Source organism: Rhipicephalus microplus, chromosome 5 (genome assembly GCF_043290135.1).
Source record: "Rhipicephalus microplus isolate Deutch F79 chromosome 5, USDA_Rmic, whole genome shotgun sequence".
NCBI lineage: Eukaryota > Metazoa > Arthropoda > Arachnida > Ixodida > Ixodidae > Rhipicephalus > Rhipicephalus microplus.
Window position 1 is genome coordinate 211,674,069 of NC_134704.1, and position 21,615 is coordinate 211,695,683.

The window sequence follows — 21,615 nt, forward strand, 5'->3', positions numbered from 1 at the left end:
GCGCGTGTGCTGCCGAATGTGCTGTGTTTATCTATTTTCCCTCTCTTCTCCCTATCTTTCATCTCCCCAATCCCCCTCCCATGCGCAGGGTAGCAAACCAACTGCCTATAGGCAGGTTGACCTCCCTGCCGTTCTTTTGTTCTATTTTCTTCCTTTTTTCCCAACTTCATTTATTTCGCCGACAAGACGAATGCTGTTTAGCCGACTAGTGAAGCGCACAACGTGGTTTAATAGTGAGTCCCTGCTTACCTACGAGCGTCGGAAAACCGATTCGCGGCGTACCACTCACCGTCGACTGCTATGCTTTCATTGTGGCGTAGAGGGCACGTTTACAGAGTTTGCCGTTATCGCGGCTTTCAGTACTCGATATTTCCTCGGTACCATGATTACGCTACGTACGACGATCGACGCACGTACAACGACACTCCTATGAACACACCACCGCAGAATCTAAAGAGGCCCCGGTCACGTTCTCCATCTCCTGCGCGGGGCACTTCACCAAATCGTTGCAGTTTTGCCGACGTCCCCAGGGGCAGGTCCCCTAGCCCTCGACAGAGAAACTAGACGTAGTGACCTCTGCGGGTGTGGTTGTCATTAATCGAACTTCCGAACAGCCCCCATTGCAGACATATGACCGCTCGAAGCCACCGATGTTGAAGACGACGACAGCAACGACTAATCCGACGAATGGAACAACTGCCGACGTAACCGACTTTATCAGTGCTGACATCGTCGTTCACATTGACGGCCTCCAAGTGACGGCTCTTGTGAACACCGGCTCCCACTTTTCTATAATAAGCCAACAGCTAGCCGACAGACTAAGGAAGGTGAAGATGCCAAGGCACGGACCCAATATAAGAACTACAGGAAGCAAGTTGATGACACCGGTTTGAAAGTGCTCGGTCCGACTCTTCATCGCTGGTTCCACCTTTGTCGCCAACCTAGTCATTCTTCACGAGTGCCGTAAAGAGCTCATAGTGGGAATGGATTTCTTGTGCGAATACCGGGCTGTGATTGACATTCGTGACAAAAGCGTAACGTTCGCTATAAGCTCGGACACTGCTACAGGTTAGGAGCACCAGCCACCTCGCTTCCATATCGCCGATGATAACGTCGTAGTACTGCCACCACGAAGTTAATCCCTCGTATCCGTGCACTGTGACATCTTACGAAACGGTACTGGCATCGCTGAACACATCAAGCACCTCGCATTCACTAGCGGCATTTCTGTTGCCAGGGCTGTCACCACTGTTATTGACGAATGCGCTGACCTCTTATTGACAAATTTCAGCAGAGAACTCCGACACATAGTTAAAGGCACAACTATTACTTATTTCGACAGACTCACTCAAATAGAAGATTGTCATTTAGTGGAGGAAGCAGCGGCGCCAACTATCACTACACCGACACCTGTCGACGTTAGTCCAACGTTATCTCCCATTGAGTAAGACCGCCTTCTCACGCTGATCAATAAGTTCCACGGCTGTTCCTCATCCACATCAAGAGTTGGTCAAACGGCACTGACGAAACACCACATACACACGATTTCCGATGCCAGACTCATCCGGCCAAATCCTTATCGATTCGCCCCAAAGGAGCGTGAGGCAATTAAAAAAACAGCCGAAAACGATGCTAGAAGATGGTGTGATTCGGTCATCTAACATTCCTTGGGCATCACCTGTAGTACTCGTCAAAAAGAAGGACGGCAGCTTGCGTTTCTGCGTCGACTACCGGAAGCTCAATCAGATCACAAAGAAGGACGTCTATCCTCTGCCGCGTATTGATGATTCATTGGATAGACTACGAAACGCACGGTACTTTTCGTCTATGAACTTGAAAAGTGGCTACTAGGAAATTGAAGTGGATGAGAGAGATCGTGAGAAGACCGCCTATGTTACACCTCATGGGCTTTATGAATTTCATGTATTCCTTTTGGTTTGTGTTCGGCACTAGCTACATTTCAGCGTCTCATGGACATGGTTCTGTCGGTACTTAAGTGGCAAACCTGCTTGGTGTACCTCGACGACGTGATTTTCCTTTCGACGACTTTCGAGGAACCCTTACGAAGGCTCAAAGCAGTTTTTGAAGCAATACGCTTGACTGACCAGTCTTACTCTAAAACCTGAAAAGTGCCACTTCGGCTTCCACAAACTTCAATTTCTCAGTCACGTCGTGAGCAGCCTAGGCATCTGACCCGACCCGGATAAAATTGCCGCCGTGGCGAATTTCCCGACACCCTCAGGCAAAAATCAGTGCAACGTTTTTTCGGACACTGTGCATATTACTGGCGGTTTATTGCTAATTTTTCGCGCATCGCATGGCCATTGACACAGCTTGCTCGGGAAGATATCCCCTTCGGATAGGGCGAAGACCAACAGCAGACATTTTACGAGCTTTGTCAGCACATGCAAACACCCCCCTAGCTGGCCCATTTCGATAAAGATGCGCCAACAGACGCTAGTGATGTGGGTCTTGGAGCGGCGCTCGTACTGTCGAAGGACAACAACGAAAAGGTGATCGCGTACGCCAGCAGGACGCTGTCCCGAGCGGAAGCTTACTACACTACGATTTAGAAAGAGTGGCTTGCAATGGTATGGGCCGTCCTGAAGTTTCGTCCTTATTTGTACGGCCGCCCAAACACCGTTATCAGCGATCACCACTTTCTCTGTTGGTTAGTCAACTTGAAAGATCCATCTGGCCGTCTTGCACGATGGAGTCTTCGGCTCCAAGAATTTGACTTCACTGTTGCCTACAAGTCGAGAAAACGACACACCGATGCACCTGTCTCCTGTTGAGACGGCATCTCCGGACAACGACGACGATGACATGGCCTTTCTGGGAATTGTGGACACTGCTGCCTTTTCTCAACAGCAGCGTGACGATGCTGAACTGCTACCACTCATAAATTACCTACAAGGGCGGACGAATAGCGTGTCGAAGTTATTTGCGAGAGGGCTGCTGTCGTACTCCTGGCGAAATGACGTTCTTTATAAGAACTTTTCACCCACTGGCAGCAGCTACTTGCTCGTCATTCCTTCTTCCTTTCGCCGTGAGGTACTGCAAGCCTGCCACGACGAGCCCACCGCTGGTCACTTGGGTTACGCAAGAACATTGGCGAGGATAAGGCAAAACTATTACTGGCCAAGACTTGCCAAAGTTGACAAAACTTACGTGCAGGCATGTCTAGATTGCCAGTGTCGCAAGCCACCATCCATAAAACCAGCTGGGCTGCGGCAGCCTGCCCGAGTGTCGGCGACACCGTTCACACAAATCAGCATGGATTTATTAGGCCCCTTCCGAAAGTCTGCCACTGGAAACAGGTGGACAATCGTCGCCGTGGATTACCTCACCCGATACGTGGATACAGGCGCTCTGCCACGGGCAACGACAGCTGAAGCGGCACAATTTTTCATCGAAGCCATCGTTTTAGGACACGACGCTCCCGCAATAGTCATCACCGACAGAGGTACTGCGTTCATGGCCAAGCTTTCGGACGCCATTTTCCAACTAAGTGGTACAGCTCACAGGAAGGCAATGGCGTATGATCCCCAGACCAACGGGCTCACCGAACGCCTCAACAAGACCCTAGCTGACATGATAAGTGTGTACGTAGATGTAGAGCACAAGAACTGGGACGTCATTTCGCCCTACGTCTAGTTCGCGTACAGCACGGCTCGTCAGGACACCACTCGGAAGACACCCTTCAGTCTCATTTACGGACGCGAAATTACAACAACGTTAGACGTAATGCTCCCTCATGAAAATCATGGCAATGAGACAGATGCCGAAGAGTTTACCCAGCTAGCAGAAGAAGCCAGACAACTTGCCAGGTTGCGAATTACCAAAGAACAAGACGACAATGCCAAACATTACAACCTCCAGCAAAGACCCGTGATATACAACTCGGACGCCGAAGTATGGGTCTGGACACCTATTCCTCAGCGTGGGCTCACTCCGAAAAATTGTTGCAAAGATACTTCGGACCCTACAAGGTTCTGCGGCGCATCAGTGACGTCACCTACGAGGTTTTTCTGGACGGCGTTCTGAGTGTTCGAAGCGCCACAGACATTCACCAGAAATTCTCCACGTGCTTCAGATGAAGCCTTACTATCAGTGACTAACTGTGCAGTTTAGGTTTCGCTTTGCTTCTCGAACGTTTAACATTGGGGCGATGTTTTTTTAAGGGTGGACTAATGCCGTGCGTATGTGCCAATGGTGGCGACAACGAAGCAGCGCGAGTGTCCTTGTCAGAGGGCAAAAGACGAAGATGTTCTGTTCTGTTTTAACTGTTTTGCTGTGGAGAGGTTGAGGTGCCTATTGCCTCGGCTACTTCATATCACAAAGTTCTGCAGCGAAAATTAAAGTAATAATACAGAACGGTACCCAAAAATTAACAATACGGAAAAGAAAAAAAACATAATAGCACACTGAAACCAGTTCAAATATCATGCCAATACACTGTTTTCTTCGCGCAGTTCACAAAGTCATAAACTGTTTACACGCACACCTTACTATTCAAATGCAAATATATACATGACCACATTTTATATATACCCATCTCTGGCTGTCTGTCATAGGCGCTTGTTCAGTCCGGTCTCCACTAAAAAGTCTGTCAAGAAGATTGTTGAAGTCTTTTTCCTGATATCGATAAAGCGCATCGGTTTGAGGCGCTTTGTGTGCTTGTCGATTCCGCGTCGTCACAATATGATTCATTTGTTTCTTTCACTGTGTTCATCATGAAATCTGGAACAGTCTATAAGTATTCTCAGGAAAGCGTAGTGGCTGACGGCGCTTTGCACTACACTGTGTTTACCACGTGTACGCGCATATGCTTACACCAGTAAGAATATAAAAAAATTATATAATAGCTCAGCAAAAAGCTCTTGTCGATAAATTACGTGCATGACAGTGCTACAACAAAGGCCTGGTTAGTGGGAAAAGCATGTTATTTTTTTTTAGTCAAAAATTTCCTCTGCCTTCTGCCGGTCACTAACAATGCCACACAAACACTGAAGACAACGTAAAAATGAAATTTTCAGTGATATCATAAGCGTTAAATATAAGGCAAGCCGTCTGAATTAATTTTTAACATCTGGGCTCTTTAGAGCGTTCTTAAGTCTAAGCACACGGTTGCACACGGTAAATCTGTTTTAGGTACAGTTTAATTACCGATGTGCTGCTGTTTATGTGATAGCAATACTTTTTCGTATTGGCACCACCGCCAGATAAACGCAACTAAGGCTCCTAGCATGATCGATACACTACGGTGTCGTAGTTGTACACCTATCAACAACGCCCAAGTGCATAACCTAGAGCCTCTTTTATTTTTTTCTTAAAACCAAGTCGCTATAAAACACTGCGTTGACGCACCATTTAACAGGCCTCAGGTTTGGAAAGATGCCAAGAGCATTTTGCGATGTGCTTGAAACAGAAAGCAGTACCTACTTTGAAACTATTTTGGTGAATGTATTGATTGATTGATACGTGGGGTTTAACGTCCCAAAACCACTATATGATTATGAGAGACGCCGTAGTGGAGGGCTCCGGAAATTTAGACCACCTGGGGTTCTTTAACGTGCACCCAAATCTGAGCACACGGGCCTACAACATTTCCGCCTCCATCGGAAATGCAGCCGCCGCAGCCGGGATTCGAACCCGCGCCCTGCGGGTCAGCAGCCGAGTACCTTAGCCACTAGACCACCGCGGCGGGGCATTTTGGTGAATGTAGGATACGACGACAATAAACAGCAGTCTGGAAAGTTGCACCCGTTGATGTTAATACAATGCATTGGCAGCCAAGCAAGACCAAATGCTTTCGTACGTCGTTTCAGGAATACGTAGAAGCAGTTACACTCTCGCTGACATGGCCAGACAAACCCCATTTGGAGAACTTGCATGACGTAAGCGCACGTATAAGCACGACGTGGCTAGCAGACGACGTGCGGAGCAGTCGACACTTCGCCAATTCGGCCAGTTGCCTCCAGGCGGCGATTCAGCGTGATTTCGCGGCCAAAAGGCCGTGGGCATTGCGAATATTTTGCACTTCACTATTAGGGTGCTCTTCGTGAGCGCTGTGTAGTTGCCCTCTTGGTGCGGTAAAATAGATTCCTCCTCGCTTTGGCCTCCGCGATTAGCACCTGCAATGCGCACTGTGGCGCGTATGTTTTATTCGACCCGTTTTAAGTACAAGTTCTCAACGCGTTAACACACAATGTTGTAACGGCCTTGGCCCGAGCGTCGGTCTTACTCGTGGTACCCATCCAAACAAATAATAGACCTGCGACGCGCACCTGCCTCTAGCGCGTTTTAAATGCTAATGCATTTTTAAGGGGCACTCTAACGCTTGAAAACATTGGTGCGGACTGCATAACGAGTAGCGGTGCTCGAAAGAACTAACGCGAGCGGAAATGACGCGGGAAGGTTGCCGCCTTATGATTGGATAAAGGTAACGTTGAATGTGATGGTGGCATTGCATCAAAAAAGAAATTATTTAGGATTTATATTGTCATTAGCATGATTTCTCACTCAAAGCGACAAAGAATAAAGCTATGCGACTTTTCCAGCTTGGAAACAGCAAAGCTGGTCGAAGAATACGCCGAACGCCATGTGCTGGAGGATACGCACCACCGACACTCTGGGCGCCGTTATTTGAAAAAACCAAGGGAAAAGAATTGGCCCGAATCTGCATGTTACACTGCAAACGTCGTCGAAAGACGATGTCTGGCGTCGAAAGACGCAAATGTCTTGCATCTGGAGAGAGTGAAAAAAATGTTTATTTCATGTTGTACGCAAGAAAATCAGTGAATGGTATTATGGAGGCGTTGCGTTAGACCACCTTGAGCGTGTAGCGGAGGCGAACGAGCGCATCGAGGCACATTAGACACGAGCGCCTTCTGCCAGTTATCTTCGAAAACGAAGGCGTGCGCGACCACGGAGAAAGATGCGCGCCAGTCTCGGAAGTGATAAAGTGAATAATGCAAAGCTAAGGGCAGGTGCCACCGCCGTTACGTCGTAGCAAAGCGTTGGAAACACTTACATTTTTGAGCTCGCGTTTCACAGTCAGCGAAGAGCGATAAACGCTAGAGTCCTTATAGTTACTTGTGTGTGCCTGTTCTAGTATAAAGGCAGACATACAAAACGTCGACGTGTTATTATGGCACCTCAGATATACGCAACAATTGCTTTTTAATTGACCATCGCACAACTATGAACACTAAACCTTGATAATTATTGGTGGGCGCGGCGGATGGGGTTGGCCGTTCGATGCCGTTTGAAGTGTCGTTAAGGGCAAACAAACAGACAAATGTACACACAGACAGACAGACGAAAAATTTTCCGTTGAAGTGTCTTTAAAAAATGTAAAAGCATTCGTATATATACGTCATTGCAAAAATAAACATCAGTAAAGCTAAAAAAATATACAGAAGGGTCCGCGAGCTGGCTCGTTTTGCACGTGTCGTTCCCTCTTCCAGTAGCACATAGTTTTTTACCATTGAAACGGCGTCCTTAATACGCTGGACGTAACAGGTAATGTCATGAGAGCTTCCCGTATGGTAGGCTTTCAGTTCATCTCATTCGGAAGCCTTCTGTTGTCAAAGGGTGAAGGAAACACGGTGAGGCGAGCCCAAGAAAATCAAGTTGAGGGTAAGCATGTATATCATTGTATTTTGATATCTCAACGCTGAAGCACTTTGCACTGCGAGGCCCTATCGCTGCCATTCTTGCGACACTTATCTCTTAAGCCGTGAGTGTACGCAACTAGCTAGAAAAACATGTAAAACGATGAAGTAGTGAAAACTATTAGAGGGCCTCTTTAGTGGTTGACCACACGCATCCGTTGCAGCGCGTGGCTTTTCTGACGCGGGGGAAGTGATTTTAAATGAAAAAGAAGAGAAAAGTGAGCCCCGTAACTCTCTCTCAGGGGCTGACACCTGAACAGTAGCTGACGAGGGGTGGGAGTAAAGGAGGGAATACAAAGATAGGATTAAAAGTTAAAGATAGGGAGAAATGAAAGAGAGAGCGAGGCGCAGGGACAGCGAACGACGGAAGTAAAGAGGAGATTGGAAAGATGGACACGGCGCCGCGCCTCTTCCTATAAAGAGAGAGCATCGCGTAGCCAAGCGTCTTCTCTCCCCGAGGGAGAGGTCGCAGCACCGTATACTAATATTTGTAATGCTACTGATGTCATAATAAAATCATTTCTGACTTCTGACTTCTGACTTCTGACCGCGTCGAGAAAGTCATGCTCTGACGCGCTGCGACTGATGCGTGGGGTCAGGCCGTTAGTCAGGCTATATATGGCATCCGACGCAGTGTTACCAGGTCGAACGAAGCAGCGTAGCCATAAACTAGAGCAACTGTAGGCCAAAAGTAGCCAGAGACAAAAAAAAATAGCAAATATTTGAAGCCAAATATGGCCATTCGTATTTGCCGCGTTATTTACAGATGCAGTTCACTTTTGACTATGATGATATCTTTTTGTACAATCCGTCATTAATATGCCTCTTTAAAGCGTCCTGAAACCACGATGTGATTATGAGAAATGCCTTAGGAAAGAAATCCGGAAACATTGACCAACTGCGGTTCTGCACCTATATTTGAGTACACGGTCCTCGTCATTAGCGTTGGAGAGCGTGAAATCATCAGTATATGCATGCACATCTTAAGCAAATAAGCGCACTTTACCTTTTTTATGCCGTTGGCAAACTTTCTACCAGATTAACATACTGAAAAAAAGTTAGCAAGCAACACAATTGTGCAATCCTCATCGAACGAGTCCGTTACTATTGGAAAGTTGTCTTTCGAAGCTAGGTGTTCTATACGGCCAGCTGTTCCAAACTCGGCATTATTTTACCCATGCAAAGCATGGCTAAAATTATTTTCAACGAACTTTAGGATAATAGACGCTAACTTTTGCCGCTATCCCTGTGAATATTATTAGGTTGGTGCGTCAAATTCACTTTAGCACCACCAAATAACAAACAAAAAGTCAACTTATTGACAGAAGCGTAGGTATAAATTCCCTCTTTTTACTTTTTCGGGGGAAGAGGCACCTTTTTGAAAGGGTCATTTCTTGCTCTGTATGCCTTGGCGAAAATTATTTTCTGGGACAGGGGAGGCACACGTCCTGAATGCCACCCCCTGGATACGCCACTGGTTATCAATGTCTAAAATAGGTCAAACGAAAAAAAAATGTTTTTACTTTCAATGAATCTGTTAATAATGTTGTGGCGTTAAACGATAGAATAGTGTGTACAACAGATAGTGATAGTAGTCGAGGTTTCAAGTCCGAAAGCGATGACATGATTATGAGAGACGCCGTGCGTACGAAAATCACGACCACCTGGGGTTCTTCACGGAGACCCCTGTAGCATTTCGCCCCCACAGAAATGCGGCCGCTGTGGCCGGAAGTAGATCCCCCAACTTTCGGTCAGCAGTCGAGCCCTGTAACAGCAAGCCCATCACAGTGGGTAAAATTGCAGGTGAAAATGTTTTGGCTAAACTTGCTGCGAGTGACGCAGCGGCGAGCACAAGCGCCAAAATCTGATATGGTACGAAACGCGTGAGCTTATTATTCATGACTAAGGCCAGGTGCATGACTTGTCATTCTTTGCAGGGTATGCGGTCGAACTTGTGTAGGTTCCGCAACAGGCACAACACAATACACGCGTTGCGCCTGCAATCTGATTAAAAAGATGATTAACAGCGACGCAATCGGATAAATCGCAGAAGGTTCCAATAGACGAAAGCCCATTTTTAGCCATATACAAATGCACGTCCAACTCCATGGCTTCCAGTATAGAATTGTGGCCTAAAAGCGCATGGTTCACATGCCAGCACAGCCCTGTACGTCTGTCAGAAAGGCAGAAAGGCGTTCTGCACCCACTCGGACGAAGATGGACAATTGAGTGCTGGTGCTCGTCACACAATTTTCTCCTGCCTTAGGCGACGAAGCATGCGAAATTCTGTTGAATTGTGGCGTTTTCGACCTCTCTAAGTCCGAATTTGAATGTGTCTTAGGAGATTTGCGTCCGCTCATTAAGAGGTCACTTCTGGGGCATTCATCACGGCAGTCTCCCCCCCCCCCCCAAAAAAAAAAAACCAAGTCCCTGATCTTTAGTAGCCCGAATGTAGCCACACAGCCAACTCGTCCAAGACGACGGCAAAAATTTTTCTGTTGCCCAATTCGGCTACATATAGCCAAGCCTGGCAACACTGGATTCCGGCGTTGTTCGCGCCGGTGTCCGCGTGCCAGCAGATGTTATCTCTCTGCTCTCACTCCCTCTCCCATAGCAACAGGTGCGGGTGTGCCGCGCGCTTACCGAGGCTTCTAACGCTTCCAGCAGAAGTGCTTATACTATTTATTCAAACACCTTAGGGGCGCCCGAGAGCAAAGTATGGTGCAATAGCGGTGCACTTCGCGGACTTTGTTTTTATTTTTTTTTGTGGCTACACGTGTGACAAGCTGAATAAAATTAGGAAGTAAAACACAGAGTGAGTGAGTGAAACAACTTTATTGACGATCCGGCATAAAGGGCGAAGGGGTAGGGGGATTAAAGCGAGACACTAGCGTGCTCAGACGTCCCGGAGCAGCAACCTACTCGCGTCAAATCAGTGGGGGCGCCGCTTTCGGCCGCTGGCGTTCCAGGATGCTAAGCACGTGCTGGACCACGTCTCTTTGGTTGCCTGGCTCTCAGCTGATGGTTTTGCTGCTTATGGCAGTTGGCATTACTTCTTGGTTATCCGGCGGTGGTGCACAGTCCCAGAGGAGGTGTCTCTCAGTGGCTCGCGCCTTCTTGCAGTGTCGGCATACATCAGTGGCGTAAACCTCTGGGCAAACGTGCTTTGCCCAGACGGGGGTTCATATGGCTTGTACTTGCAACTACCATAGTGTGGCTGCTTCTCTGCGTTGTAGGTCTCGGTGAGGCGGTGGGTAGAGGCGTCTGCTCGTTCTGTACCCCTGCAGAACGTCGGCGTAGGTAAAACACAGAAGATACCTGTTATGTTTTGCCGCTCATAAGTTGATCGTGCGGATGGGACAGCACCAGAAGCTTCGTTATTCAAAGCTTCTTTCTCGACTCTCTCTCGGTAACTATACACCACTTATCCTCTGGAATGCAAACTACGTCCGTCTCCTCCGCTGCTGGGGACAAATACACAATGTGAAACGAACCCGCTCTGCTAACCGGCTTGGAATGTTTGTGGTTTAGAGACAAGTCGCCGCGGCCGGGGGCAAACGCACAATGGGATTAAGCGACCCCGTCCTGCCTCCCCTGCCGGGCGCGAGCTCAGTGGAAGTAGGCGACACGCTCTGCCCTGGCGATCGGCCCAAAGTCGCAGCGATGCACGACCCGAGCACACGGAAAGCGGAGAAAGTCAAAGGCCGCTTGCTACCTGCGGGGGCAATTACGTTCCGCGCGCAATCATTCAATTTCCGGCTTTGGAGGTTCGTCTCGGCTCGCTGGGTGTGGGAAAGGGCATGAATGTACCGGGTCTACAATGCCGATATCTCCCGAGCGTTAGAATTCCTGAGCGCGGGGGAGGTGGAGAGAGAGAGACATGATGGGAAAGAGTATCAAAACGCCTGTTTAAACTGTAGAAGCGCTGCTGTCGAGAGTAAGGTCAGCCCAGTAGGGAGTGACTTAATCTTAGTGGAAACAGATTGGATGAGAGAATGTTGAGGCGGACCAGCAGTGGCCCCCTCCCCTTTTTCTTTGTTACGGCAAGATGCTTAAGACTGGAGGGAATCCGTTTCTCTTCAGTCGAGGCTGCAATCACCTAACTGATAGATCAGTACGACTCCGTACGATGCAACTTTTGTCTGGGCCGTAACCACTTGGTGGTCGAACAGTGAGACTAAGTACGTTGTATGTAGTAACAGTGTTCTAGGCTCTAACTTAAGAAAAGTTAAGTAGAAGAGTAAGACGCTGTTGATGTCTGTGTTATCATGAGTGTGCTTCGGCAAGATGTACATATGACTGTAAATATTTCGCTGTAATATACCTTCAAGTTTTCATTACCTCCAACCTGCCTCCTGCTTCATCGACGCCGATCATCTCCTTGACGGGACTTCAATCCATATCAAGGAGATCAACGAACAAAAAGGAAAACTTAACTGGCGCAGTCGACATGGATCGGCGAGCTCTGCAGCACCATACACTGGACCAGCGCTGAGAGGACCGAGGGGCAAGGCATCCAACAGCCACCAGCGGCAAAGTCGAGACGCTCCCACAGCAGCCAACTCCGGCACCGTGGAGGAGATCCGGGAACGACAGTGCATACAGCAAATGGTGAGCAGGATTTCTTGCGTTCTTCTCTAGTTGGCATGGCAGTTTATGTGTAGAGCACATGGTGAGAACACGCGGGGGTGCTAAAACAATGGAGTCTAATGAAGATGAGGGTACGAGTGCGGCAGATGTGAATCGGAGTCGAGAATCATCCAATGATGGTATTCAAAATTCTGATCAGTCAAATGGGGCGACAGTGCTTACTCAGAGGCAAGAATCGATGCAGCAGGCATCTCAGGTTTTGCCGGAATCGAGCGAGGCGAGAACGCTTGAGCTTGAAATTCAAAAGCTCAATCTTCAGATTCAGTACGAAAAGCTATTGCAGGCTAGAATGAACGCGGAACGTCTCAATGGCACGTTGTCCAACTCTGGGTCGGAGACGGGTGATCAGAGGCGCCGGGGTTTCGATTCTGTTCAGCAATGTGCAAAAGTGCTAAAAGGGTTCCGCCTGCCGAGTGACGCGGATGTCCCACTATGGTTTGAGGAAGTAGAAAAACTTTTTGCTACTTACCAGGTACCGCACGAGAGCCGCGTACATTTGGTTATGCCAGCGCTAACTGAGCGAGTCCGTTACCTACTGCGTAACCTCAACCCTGAAGAGAGTGCAGATTATGAGTCAGTTAAAGCAGCAGTGCTGACGGAACTGAAGCTTTCTCCGGCAGAGTACCTGCTGAGGTTCGAAAGAGCCGTAAAGCGTAAGGAAGAGACGTGGGCACAGTTCGCGTCCCGCGTGAAAACCTATTTCTCATACTACCTCCAAGTGAGAGAAGCCGACACGGTAGAAGTGATGGCAGAACTCATGGTTGCTGACCGCATAAAATCGGGCCTTAGTACGGAGGGTCTTGAGTATGTGAGATTAAGGGAAGGCGAGGGATGGCTTAGGCCAACTGAGATCGCGAAAGTGCTCCAAACTTTCGAGCAAGCGAAAGGGAAAGGGCGTGCTTCAAAGCAACCAACTGTAGAAATGGGGCAGAAGCCGGCGACACGAGTTGAGAAAGGGGCTCTGAAATGCCACTTATGTCACGGCTCAGGCCATTTCGCTAAAGAGTGCCCGAAGGCTAGTGATAAGGAGAACAACCCCAAGAAGGCTACCGAGCCAAAGCGGAAGGTTCAAAAGGTAACGTTATCCCACGAGACGGATACTGAAATACCTACTGGAGTACTTAGCGCAAAGGTGAAGTCTCTGAAACACGAGGGTGAAGGCACAGATAAACTGCAGTTAATTCCTGTATCATGTGCAGGCATATCCGCAGATGCGATTTTGGATACGGGGAGTGAGATAACCGTCATCCGGGAGAGTCTGCTTCCGCGAAGTGTGGTAGAGCCGTCTGGCACGGTAAGATTGGTGTCCGCTTTCGGTAAAACTATCGAGGCAAGGCTAGCTACGTAACCGGTCAAATTAAATAGCCCACGAGAGGTTACGGAGCCTCAGAACGTCGACCTACTCTGCGCGTTAACTGATGAACTCGTCGAGGGTACAGATTGTTTGTTGACCAAGGACGATTGGAAGCTTTTGTTGAAGGCCAGCAGCCCTCTGGCACCCTGTCGAGCACCGGCCGAGCCTGCTCACGAGGCGGAACAAGCAGTAGAGAAACAAAAGGTAGTTGCCTGCAATCTTACCTTGGAGGAGAAAGATGATTCCGGGGAAGAGGCGCAAACTGATAAAGAAAGGGAGGCGTCATTAGGCCAAAGAGTAGAGTTCCGCAACGTGCAGTTGGGCGACACTACGCTAAAGAAATGTTGGGAAGATGCGCGTAGTGGGAAATCCGGCATGTTCATTTCAGACGGACTATTATACCACTGCGACTCAATAGCAGGCACTCGAGTGAGTCAGCTAGTTGTCCCCAAAGATAAGCGCACTGAGGTGATGCACTTAGCACACGAGTCACTATGCGGAGGGCACCTAGGGTCAAAGAAAACAAGAGCTCGCATTAGGTATAATTTTTTTTGGCCGGGTATGGCGAAGGAGATATTAGAGCATTGTCGTTCGTGCCATGAATGTCAAATTCGTTCAGACAAGCGTCGCACGGATAAAGTGCCTATAACTCCGCTCACTAGACCCGAGCACCCTTTCCAAGTTGTCAATGTAAATGTGATTGGACCCCTAGACACACCGTCAGCGAGAGGGCATAAGTATGCGCTGTGCTTAGTGGATCTTTGCATGAGGTGGCCAGAGGTGATCCCACTGCGCTCTTTGACAGCTAAGGCGACTTGTGATGCACTGATTGAGATATTCAGTCGCACAGGCGTTCCGGAAATGATCTGCTCCGATCAGGGCACTAATTTCAAATCGCAGCTCACGCAAACGATGCTGGAGAAATTGGGTTGCATGCCAAAATTTTCAACCCCAGAACACCCAGAAAAGATAGCAGCAATTAAGAACTTGGGACCACCGCGCACCAAGAAGGAACTACGCAGCCGGTTAGGACTTTGCGGCTACTATCGAGAGTACGTCCGAGGTTATGCAGAGGTGACGAGCCCGCTCACGCTGTTAACAAAGAAAGCGGTACCTAATAAGATACCCTGGCCGGAGGAAGCTCAGGCGGCATTTGAGACTCTCAAACGATCTTTGTGCGAGGCTGTGGCGCTAAACACCCCTGAGCCATCTCAGCCCTACTGGCTTTTCACAGACGCATCAGCTACGGCGGCGGGAGCATGTTTGGCACAAATGTCAGCCGAGGGAGAAGAGAAGCCTATCACCTTTGCAAGCCACCGCTTCTCACCGACCCAGATGCGTTGGTCAACAATTAAGAGGGAAGCGTTCGCAATAATATGGGCCTTAAAGAAGTTGGACTACTGGCTTTTCGGTGCCATAGTAAACGTCGTTTCCGACCACAATCCGCTGTCGTACCTTACAACTTCGACTCCGAACGGGGCGAAATTAACAAGATGGGCGCTGGCTTTACAGCAATATCATGTGTCGGTACAACACCGGAAAAGAGTATGTAACGGTAATGCGGATGCGTTATCTAGGCTTCAGAATAGTTCATGGAAGCCATCAGAATAACAGTGCCATGCCAACTGGGGGGGACGTGAATGTTCCTGCCCACGTGCTGCTGTATATTGTGGACTGTGTGATTGACAATTCAAGAAACAGACACTAGTGATCTCAATGCTTGAAGCAGCAATGCTGTACTTGATTGTTTAGCATGTATTTGTTTTCGTTTAGTGTATTATCCTGTAGTGTTGACTTGCAATTGTGTTTGATGCTTGTGTACAACTGTTGTGTGGTTAGAAAATCCAGTGACTTAATCGCGGCAGTGCTTTATCGTATCACTGAGCGTAAGACAGCCCAGTATACTCTTTAGGGGGGACGTGTTATGTTTTGCCGCTCATAAGTTGATCGTGCGGATGGGACAGCACCAGAAGCTTCGTTATTCAAAGCTTCTTTCTCGACTCTCTCTCGGTAACTATACACCACTTATCCTCTGGAATGCAAACTACGTCCGTCTCCTCCGCTGCTGGGGACAAATACACAATGTGAAACGAACCCGCTCTGCTAACCGGCTTGGAATGTTTGTGGTTTAGAGACAAGTCGCCGCAGCCGGGGGCAAACGCACAATGGGATTAAGCGACCCCGTCCTGCCTCCCCTGCCGGGCGCGAGCTCAGTGGAAGTAGGCGACACGCTCTGCCCTGGCGATCGGCCCAAAGTCGCAGCGATGCACGACCCGAGCACAGGGAAAGCGGAGAAAGTCAAAGGCCGCTTGCTACCTGCGGGGGCAATTACGTTCCGCGCGCAATCATTCAATTTCCGGCTTTGGAGGTTCGTCTCGGCTCGCTGGGTGTGGGAAAGGGCATGAATGTACCGGGTCTACAATGCCGATATCTCCCGAGCGTTAGAATTCCTGAGCGCGGGGGAGGTGGAGAGAGAGACATGATGGGAAAGAGTATCAAAACGCCTGTTTAAACTGTAGAAGCGCTGCTGTCGAGAGTAAGGTCAGCCCAGTAGGGAGTGACTTAATCTTAGTGGAAACAGATTGGATGAGAGAATGTTGAGGCGGACCAGCAGTGGCCCCCTCCCCTTTTTCTTTGTTACGGCAAGATGCTTAAGACTGGAGGGAATCCGTTTCTCTTCAGTCGAGGCTGCAATCACCTAACTGATAGATCAGTACGACTCCGTACGATGCAACTTTTGTCTGGGCCGTAACCACTTGGTGGTCGAACAGTGAGACTAAGTACGTTGTATGTAGTAACAGTGTTGTAGGCTCTAACTTAAGAAAAGTTAAGTAGAAGAGTAAGACGCTGTTGATGTCTGTGTTATCATGAGTGTGCTTCGGCAAGATGTACATATGACTGTAAATATTTCGCTGTAATATACCTTCAAGTTTTCATTACCTCCAACCTGCCTCCTGCTTCATCGACGCCGATCATCTCCTTGACGGGACTTCAATCCATATCAAGGAGATCAACGAACAAAAAGGAAAACTTAACTATACCCCTTATATTTACACCCGTCAATGTTTTATTCATTTATTTGTTAGAGTTTACAGCTTCTGCTTCTTAGTCTGGCTGCCTGGGTCCGACACTTTGTTGCTTATTCGCCGGCAGAAGTTCTTCAGAATGTTCGTGCTGCTCCACAATATATATTTCATCACCATTTCACTCGCGTGTTTCTTTTCACAGATGTCGACATCTCAAGGCTCCGTGTAGCTGAGCAGTTTAAGTGCTAGTTTCATGGCCCCTTGACGTTGGTTTTGAACGTTTCAAACTTCATCACATTTGGAAAGCTCGTCCACAACAAGGTAATTATGAGCCACTGCATTCACGGCTGGGATTGCTGGGTAAACAAGGCCTCCCCTGTCGATTTCTTTGACAAGACTGTACAAGAGGTTTTCAGGAAAAACTCGGACAGTCTTTTTAATTGTGAGGAGCTCCCTGCATTTGTCACATTTTGACCTCTTCACAGCAATGTGCACCGACTAGCCAGCAACACAGGTAACCCCACTCGAATGACATCCTTCAGCTTTGATAGCACCTCCTCGGTCACAACAAAATTGAATTTTCCACTTGGCACTGCTGCCTGCGTTTGGAGCTATTCCCAATTTTGATTTTGATCGTCGACGAGTGCGGACGCCATGCTGATTTGTAGTTCTGTGCTTCGCAGCCTCAGCTTCTTCTTGCACTCTTAAATCTGTCTTACGGAAAGATGGTGCTGCTTACCCGCCGGTCGCGGAATTGAATTCCAGCTGCGGCGGCTGCATTTCGATGGAGGCAGAAATGCTGCAGGCCCGTGTGCTCAGATTTGGGTGCATTTGGGAGCAACCCCAGGTGGTCGAAATTTCTGGAGCCCTCCACTACGGCGTCTCTCATAATTATATGCTGGTTTCAGGACGTTAAACCCCATATATCAATCAATCGGGCAAATAGTACTGCGACCCAGCCAGTCGTCGGTAACAACCAAAGCCGTCTTCCAGAAGGCCTGTTTAGAACTTCCCAAGAAGCACTAACAACATCTTGAGCTCCTCAGAGCAATATGCACAGATTTCAATGAATGCCCGAGTCATCTGATTAAGAACCACATGTGTCTAACCAGACAACTTACAGGCATCCGCTCTCCTTTCCTTCCACTCCTCCAACCAGTCCCAAAAATTGCTTAATAAGTAAACCTTGGGGTCGAAGGGTACATGGGCTTTTGCAAGTCATCCCATCTTCTCAGTCCTTTGGAAGGAGTTTTTACGTTGACAGCTTTGCCCAATGTCACCATTACATAATTGACAATGGTGGTTTCTTCGCAGTGCTTCAGGCTGCGCTTGGCTCCAATGACGCGAAGTGCATTGGGCCGAACTCACTGAATACCTGCAAAGCAGGTTTAACATTTCGTTTCTCAATGTCTGTAGGGGAAACAGCCTTTCTGGACAAAGTGCAGCCATACCGGAGTAACTGCTCACTCTCAGTTATATGCGTCTTACACTGTCTTGAAATACGCTTACTGCATGTGCTGCTGCCCCGCTGCGCTTGGTTAGAACTGAGGGAACCAGAAACACTGGTTCTTTCGTTTTAACCAGTTGTTGCGCACGCACTTCAGTAATTGCACTGGTTCGATGAAGAGGAAGAGTGGCCTGCGGTGACTAGATGAGTTCGAAAACACGAAAATATTTGTCAGTGATTTTTTTTAACTGCTTGAGGCGCCTTGCTCACCGAGTACTTAAACGGTGCCATTGCGCTTGGATTTATTTATTTATTTATTTATTTATTTATTTATTTAACAATACTGCCAATCTCACAAGGAGTTCATTGCAGGGAGGGCATACATATTGATACAGAAAGAAACACGAAGCAATCATTTCTAGCATGCAAAACAATAATCAATCAATACATGAGAAGCAGTAGTAGCAATGAGCACAGTGAGGGTACCAATCTCTGCAAAACTAGGAATTACAACAACTATAAAGACAAAATGCACAATGATGTAATCACGTTATCAATATAAAGAGCCTGCATACGAATTACAACAGGACAAAAAGAAAAGAAAAAGAACAACAATTTTATGAAAAACTCCTCAGCGTGTACCTTTGCTTCTACCATATCTAAGAACACATTCAAAGATGAAGTGTTCGTAACAGAAGGGCTAAGTTGATTCCGATTTCTCGTGGTTTGCAGGAAATATGAATATTTAAAGCAGTTTGAATGAAAAGTGTATTCATCAAGTGCTTGAGAGTGCCGGTAACGTGTTAACCTAGATCGACTGAAAGAAATTAGTTTTGACGCATTGATGTGTATGCCACCATGAATTAACTGAAACAAAAACTTTAGTCTAGCTATTTTCGCCCGACCTTGTAGTGTTGACAGACCAGCTTTGTGTATTAATTCTGTAGGAGAATCCGTTTGCCTATATTTATTATAAATGAACCTTACTGCCTTCCTCTGCACCCCTTCCATTCTTGCAATTAGTTCCTTTGTGTACGGAAACCAAACAATATTGGCGTATTCTAACATTGGTCTGACAAGCATTTTGTATGCCAGCAGCTCTGTATTTGGGGGTGCCAGATGAAGGCGTCTTCTCAAAAAGAAAAGCCGCTTTAGTGCACTTGAGGTTATATTGTTGACATGGGTTTCCCATCGAAGATCGTGCGTTAAAGTGACGCCTAAATATTTATGTTCAAGTACGCGAGTAAGAGGTGTGTCATTAATAGTGCTCCTGAAATCAGATATTGCTTTCTTTCTAGCTACAGTAAGCGTAACGGATTTCTTAGCAATGAGAGTAATTTGCCACTCCTCACATTAACAAAAGACAGACTAGAGTGCATTATTCAGTACATGGTGATCATCAACGGAATTAATTTCACGGTACAATATACAATCATCAGCGAATAGCCGAAAGTTATCATTCAATCTGGAAGGCAAATCATTAATATACAGCAGAAAAATAACACAGGACCCAGTGCACTAGCCTGGGGCACTGCCGACGTAACAGATGCTAAAGTGAAATTTTTGTTATGAATATGCACGAATTGTCAGTGGTCAGTAAGATAGTTCTCTATCCAATTAGCAATAAGGCCTTCACCTATTGTACACTGAAGCTTCCTGGTTAGTTTTTTGTGCGCTACGCAATCACAAACCTTTGAGTAGTCCAATAAAATTACGTCTGTTTGTTTCCTATAATCTACACTTTGTGATATGTCATGCGTTAGTTCTAATAGCTGTGTGACTGTTGAGAGACCGCGACGGAAGCCATGTTGATAGGGCGAAAGAATACATTCCTGTTTAAGGTACGTGTTTTTATGTTTAAGTACTGCGTGTTCAAGAAGTTTGCATACGGTCGAGGTTAAGGAAATCGGCCTGAAATTAGACACCTGTGATGTGCTACCACATTTGTGAATGGGAATGATTTCAGCAATTTTCCACTCTGCAGGAAGTGAACACGTCGTTAATAATTTTTTGAAGATATGAAACAGGTATTTACTGTTCCACTCCACATATCTCTTAAGAAACATATTGGGTATGTTATCAGGTCCAATCGCTTTCTTTGTGTCAATGTTTAACAAAAGGTTTAACAGACCTGAATCTGTGTTTTCGAGTGGCTTGATCGGATTTCGGTCATGTGGGACTATATTCAATTGTTTTTCATTGTCGATGTTGAACACTGACTGAAAATAACAAAAGAATTTGCAGCGTTTCTGTTATCCTCACTGTCAGTGGCGGGGCTTTCAGGGTGTTTTGGCTTCAGGTAACTCCAAAACTTCTTAGGTGCGCTTTTCAAGAAGTTAGGAAGAGTCTTAGAAAAATAGTTATTCTTAGCTGCTTTGATTTTTGATTTCATATCTTGTATAGATGCGTTAAGGGCCTGTTTGTTCGTGCACGTTGGCTTTAGCTTCAGGGTTTTACGTAGCCTTTTTACTTTTCGTTTAGCGTGGATTATTTCGCGTGTTATCCACGGATTTGTTTTCTTTGCCTTTCTCGTCTTCACTGGTACATAATTTTTAAAACTGAAAAACACAATGTCCGTGTATTTTTTCCACAACGCATCTACATCTATGAAACTGTTTGTAGAAAATTCTTCAAGTGCGATGAATTCAAAGCGGAGGTAATCGATAATACTAACGTCATCAGCGTTTGAAAAATCGTAAATTGTGCTACTACTTTCAGCACCAGGGACATGGGTTTGTGAGCGGATGGTGCAATATGTTATTTTGTGATCTAATATACCTTCCAAAGTTTGTAAATTTATGTTTTCTAGTGCAAATTTATGACTGAGAAATGTCAGATCAAAAATATTTGATGCGTTTCCCTTAGTGCACGTGGGCTGGGTAACTATCTGATTTAGGTTAAAGTGCAACATCATATCGCCTATTATTTCCGAGGATGCCGATGGGAAGTGCATGGCTTTCCAATCAATATCGGGTAGGTTGAAATCGCCCACTAAGATTAGCCGGCCACATGACACATGACGTTATAGATAGTCATATAGTGAACGGGTAACGCTACAATCAGATGAGGGGCAGCGGTAAGCACACCCCACCATGACCGGGTGTTGGGCCAACATTAGTTTGCAGAAGATAGCTTTAACATTTTCAACATCAGGAAGTTTTGAAAAAGAGATACCCTTTTTTATAAATATCGCGACTCAGGGCGTTGTTTTCAGTCACTATACGCATTACTTTGAAGCCAATTTTTAAAGCCGCGAATGACATCTCCTAAAATTTTGCGCAGAAATTCGCCGTTAGCCTTTTGAATGGAAACAATGTGTGCTACCTCCTCACTCTTGCACATGATGTGGTGTACCTTAAATACATTATGTGCTATTTGCTGCTTCGGTGTTGTTCAACGCGGTACCAGTGATGTTGCCTCTCTTATAGTTAAAAAAATGGCTTTAGATAAATTTCATCC

The 21,615-nt window shown here is 47.0% G+C and overlaps 2 protein-coding genes across 2 annotated transcripts in view; one reads left to right on the top strand and one right to left on the bottom strand.

The window, feature by feature from the left end:
* Positions 1 to 21,615, bottom strand: part of nompB (intraflagellar transport protein 88-like protein nompB) — a 1,761,410-nt gene that overhangs the window by 1,397,635 nt on the left and 342,160 nt on the right. The gene's annotated exons all lie outside the window — the stretch shown is intronic.
* On the top strand, positions 11,004 to 16,155 carry LOC142818110 (uncharacterized). Its single transcript, XM_075896455.1, has one exon. The coding sequence runs from the start codon at positions 12,349 to 12,351 to the stop codon at positions 13,675 to 13,677; it is 1,329 nt and encodes a 442-aa protein (XP_075752570.1). The 5' UTR covers positions 11,004 to 12,348; the 3' UTR covers positions 13,678 to 16,155.

What these genes read in the sequence shown, in the direction of transcription:
- LOC142818110 (XM_075896455.1), top strand. Translation starts at nt 12,349, where the DNA reads ATGGTGAGAACACGCGGGGGTGCTAAAACAATGGAGTCTAATGAAGAT.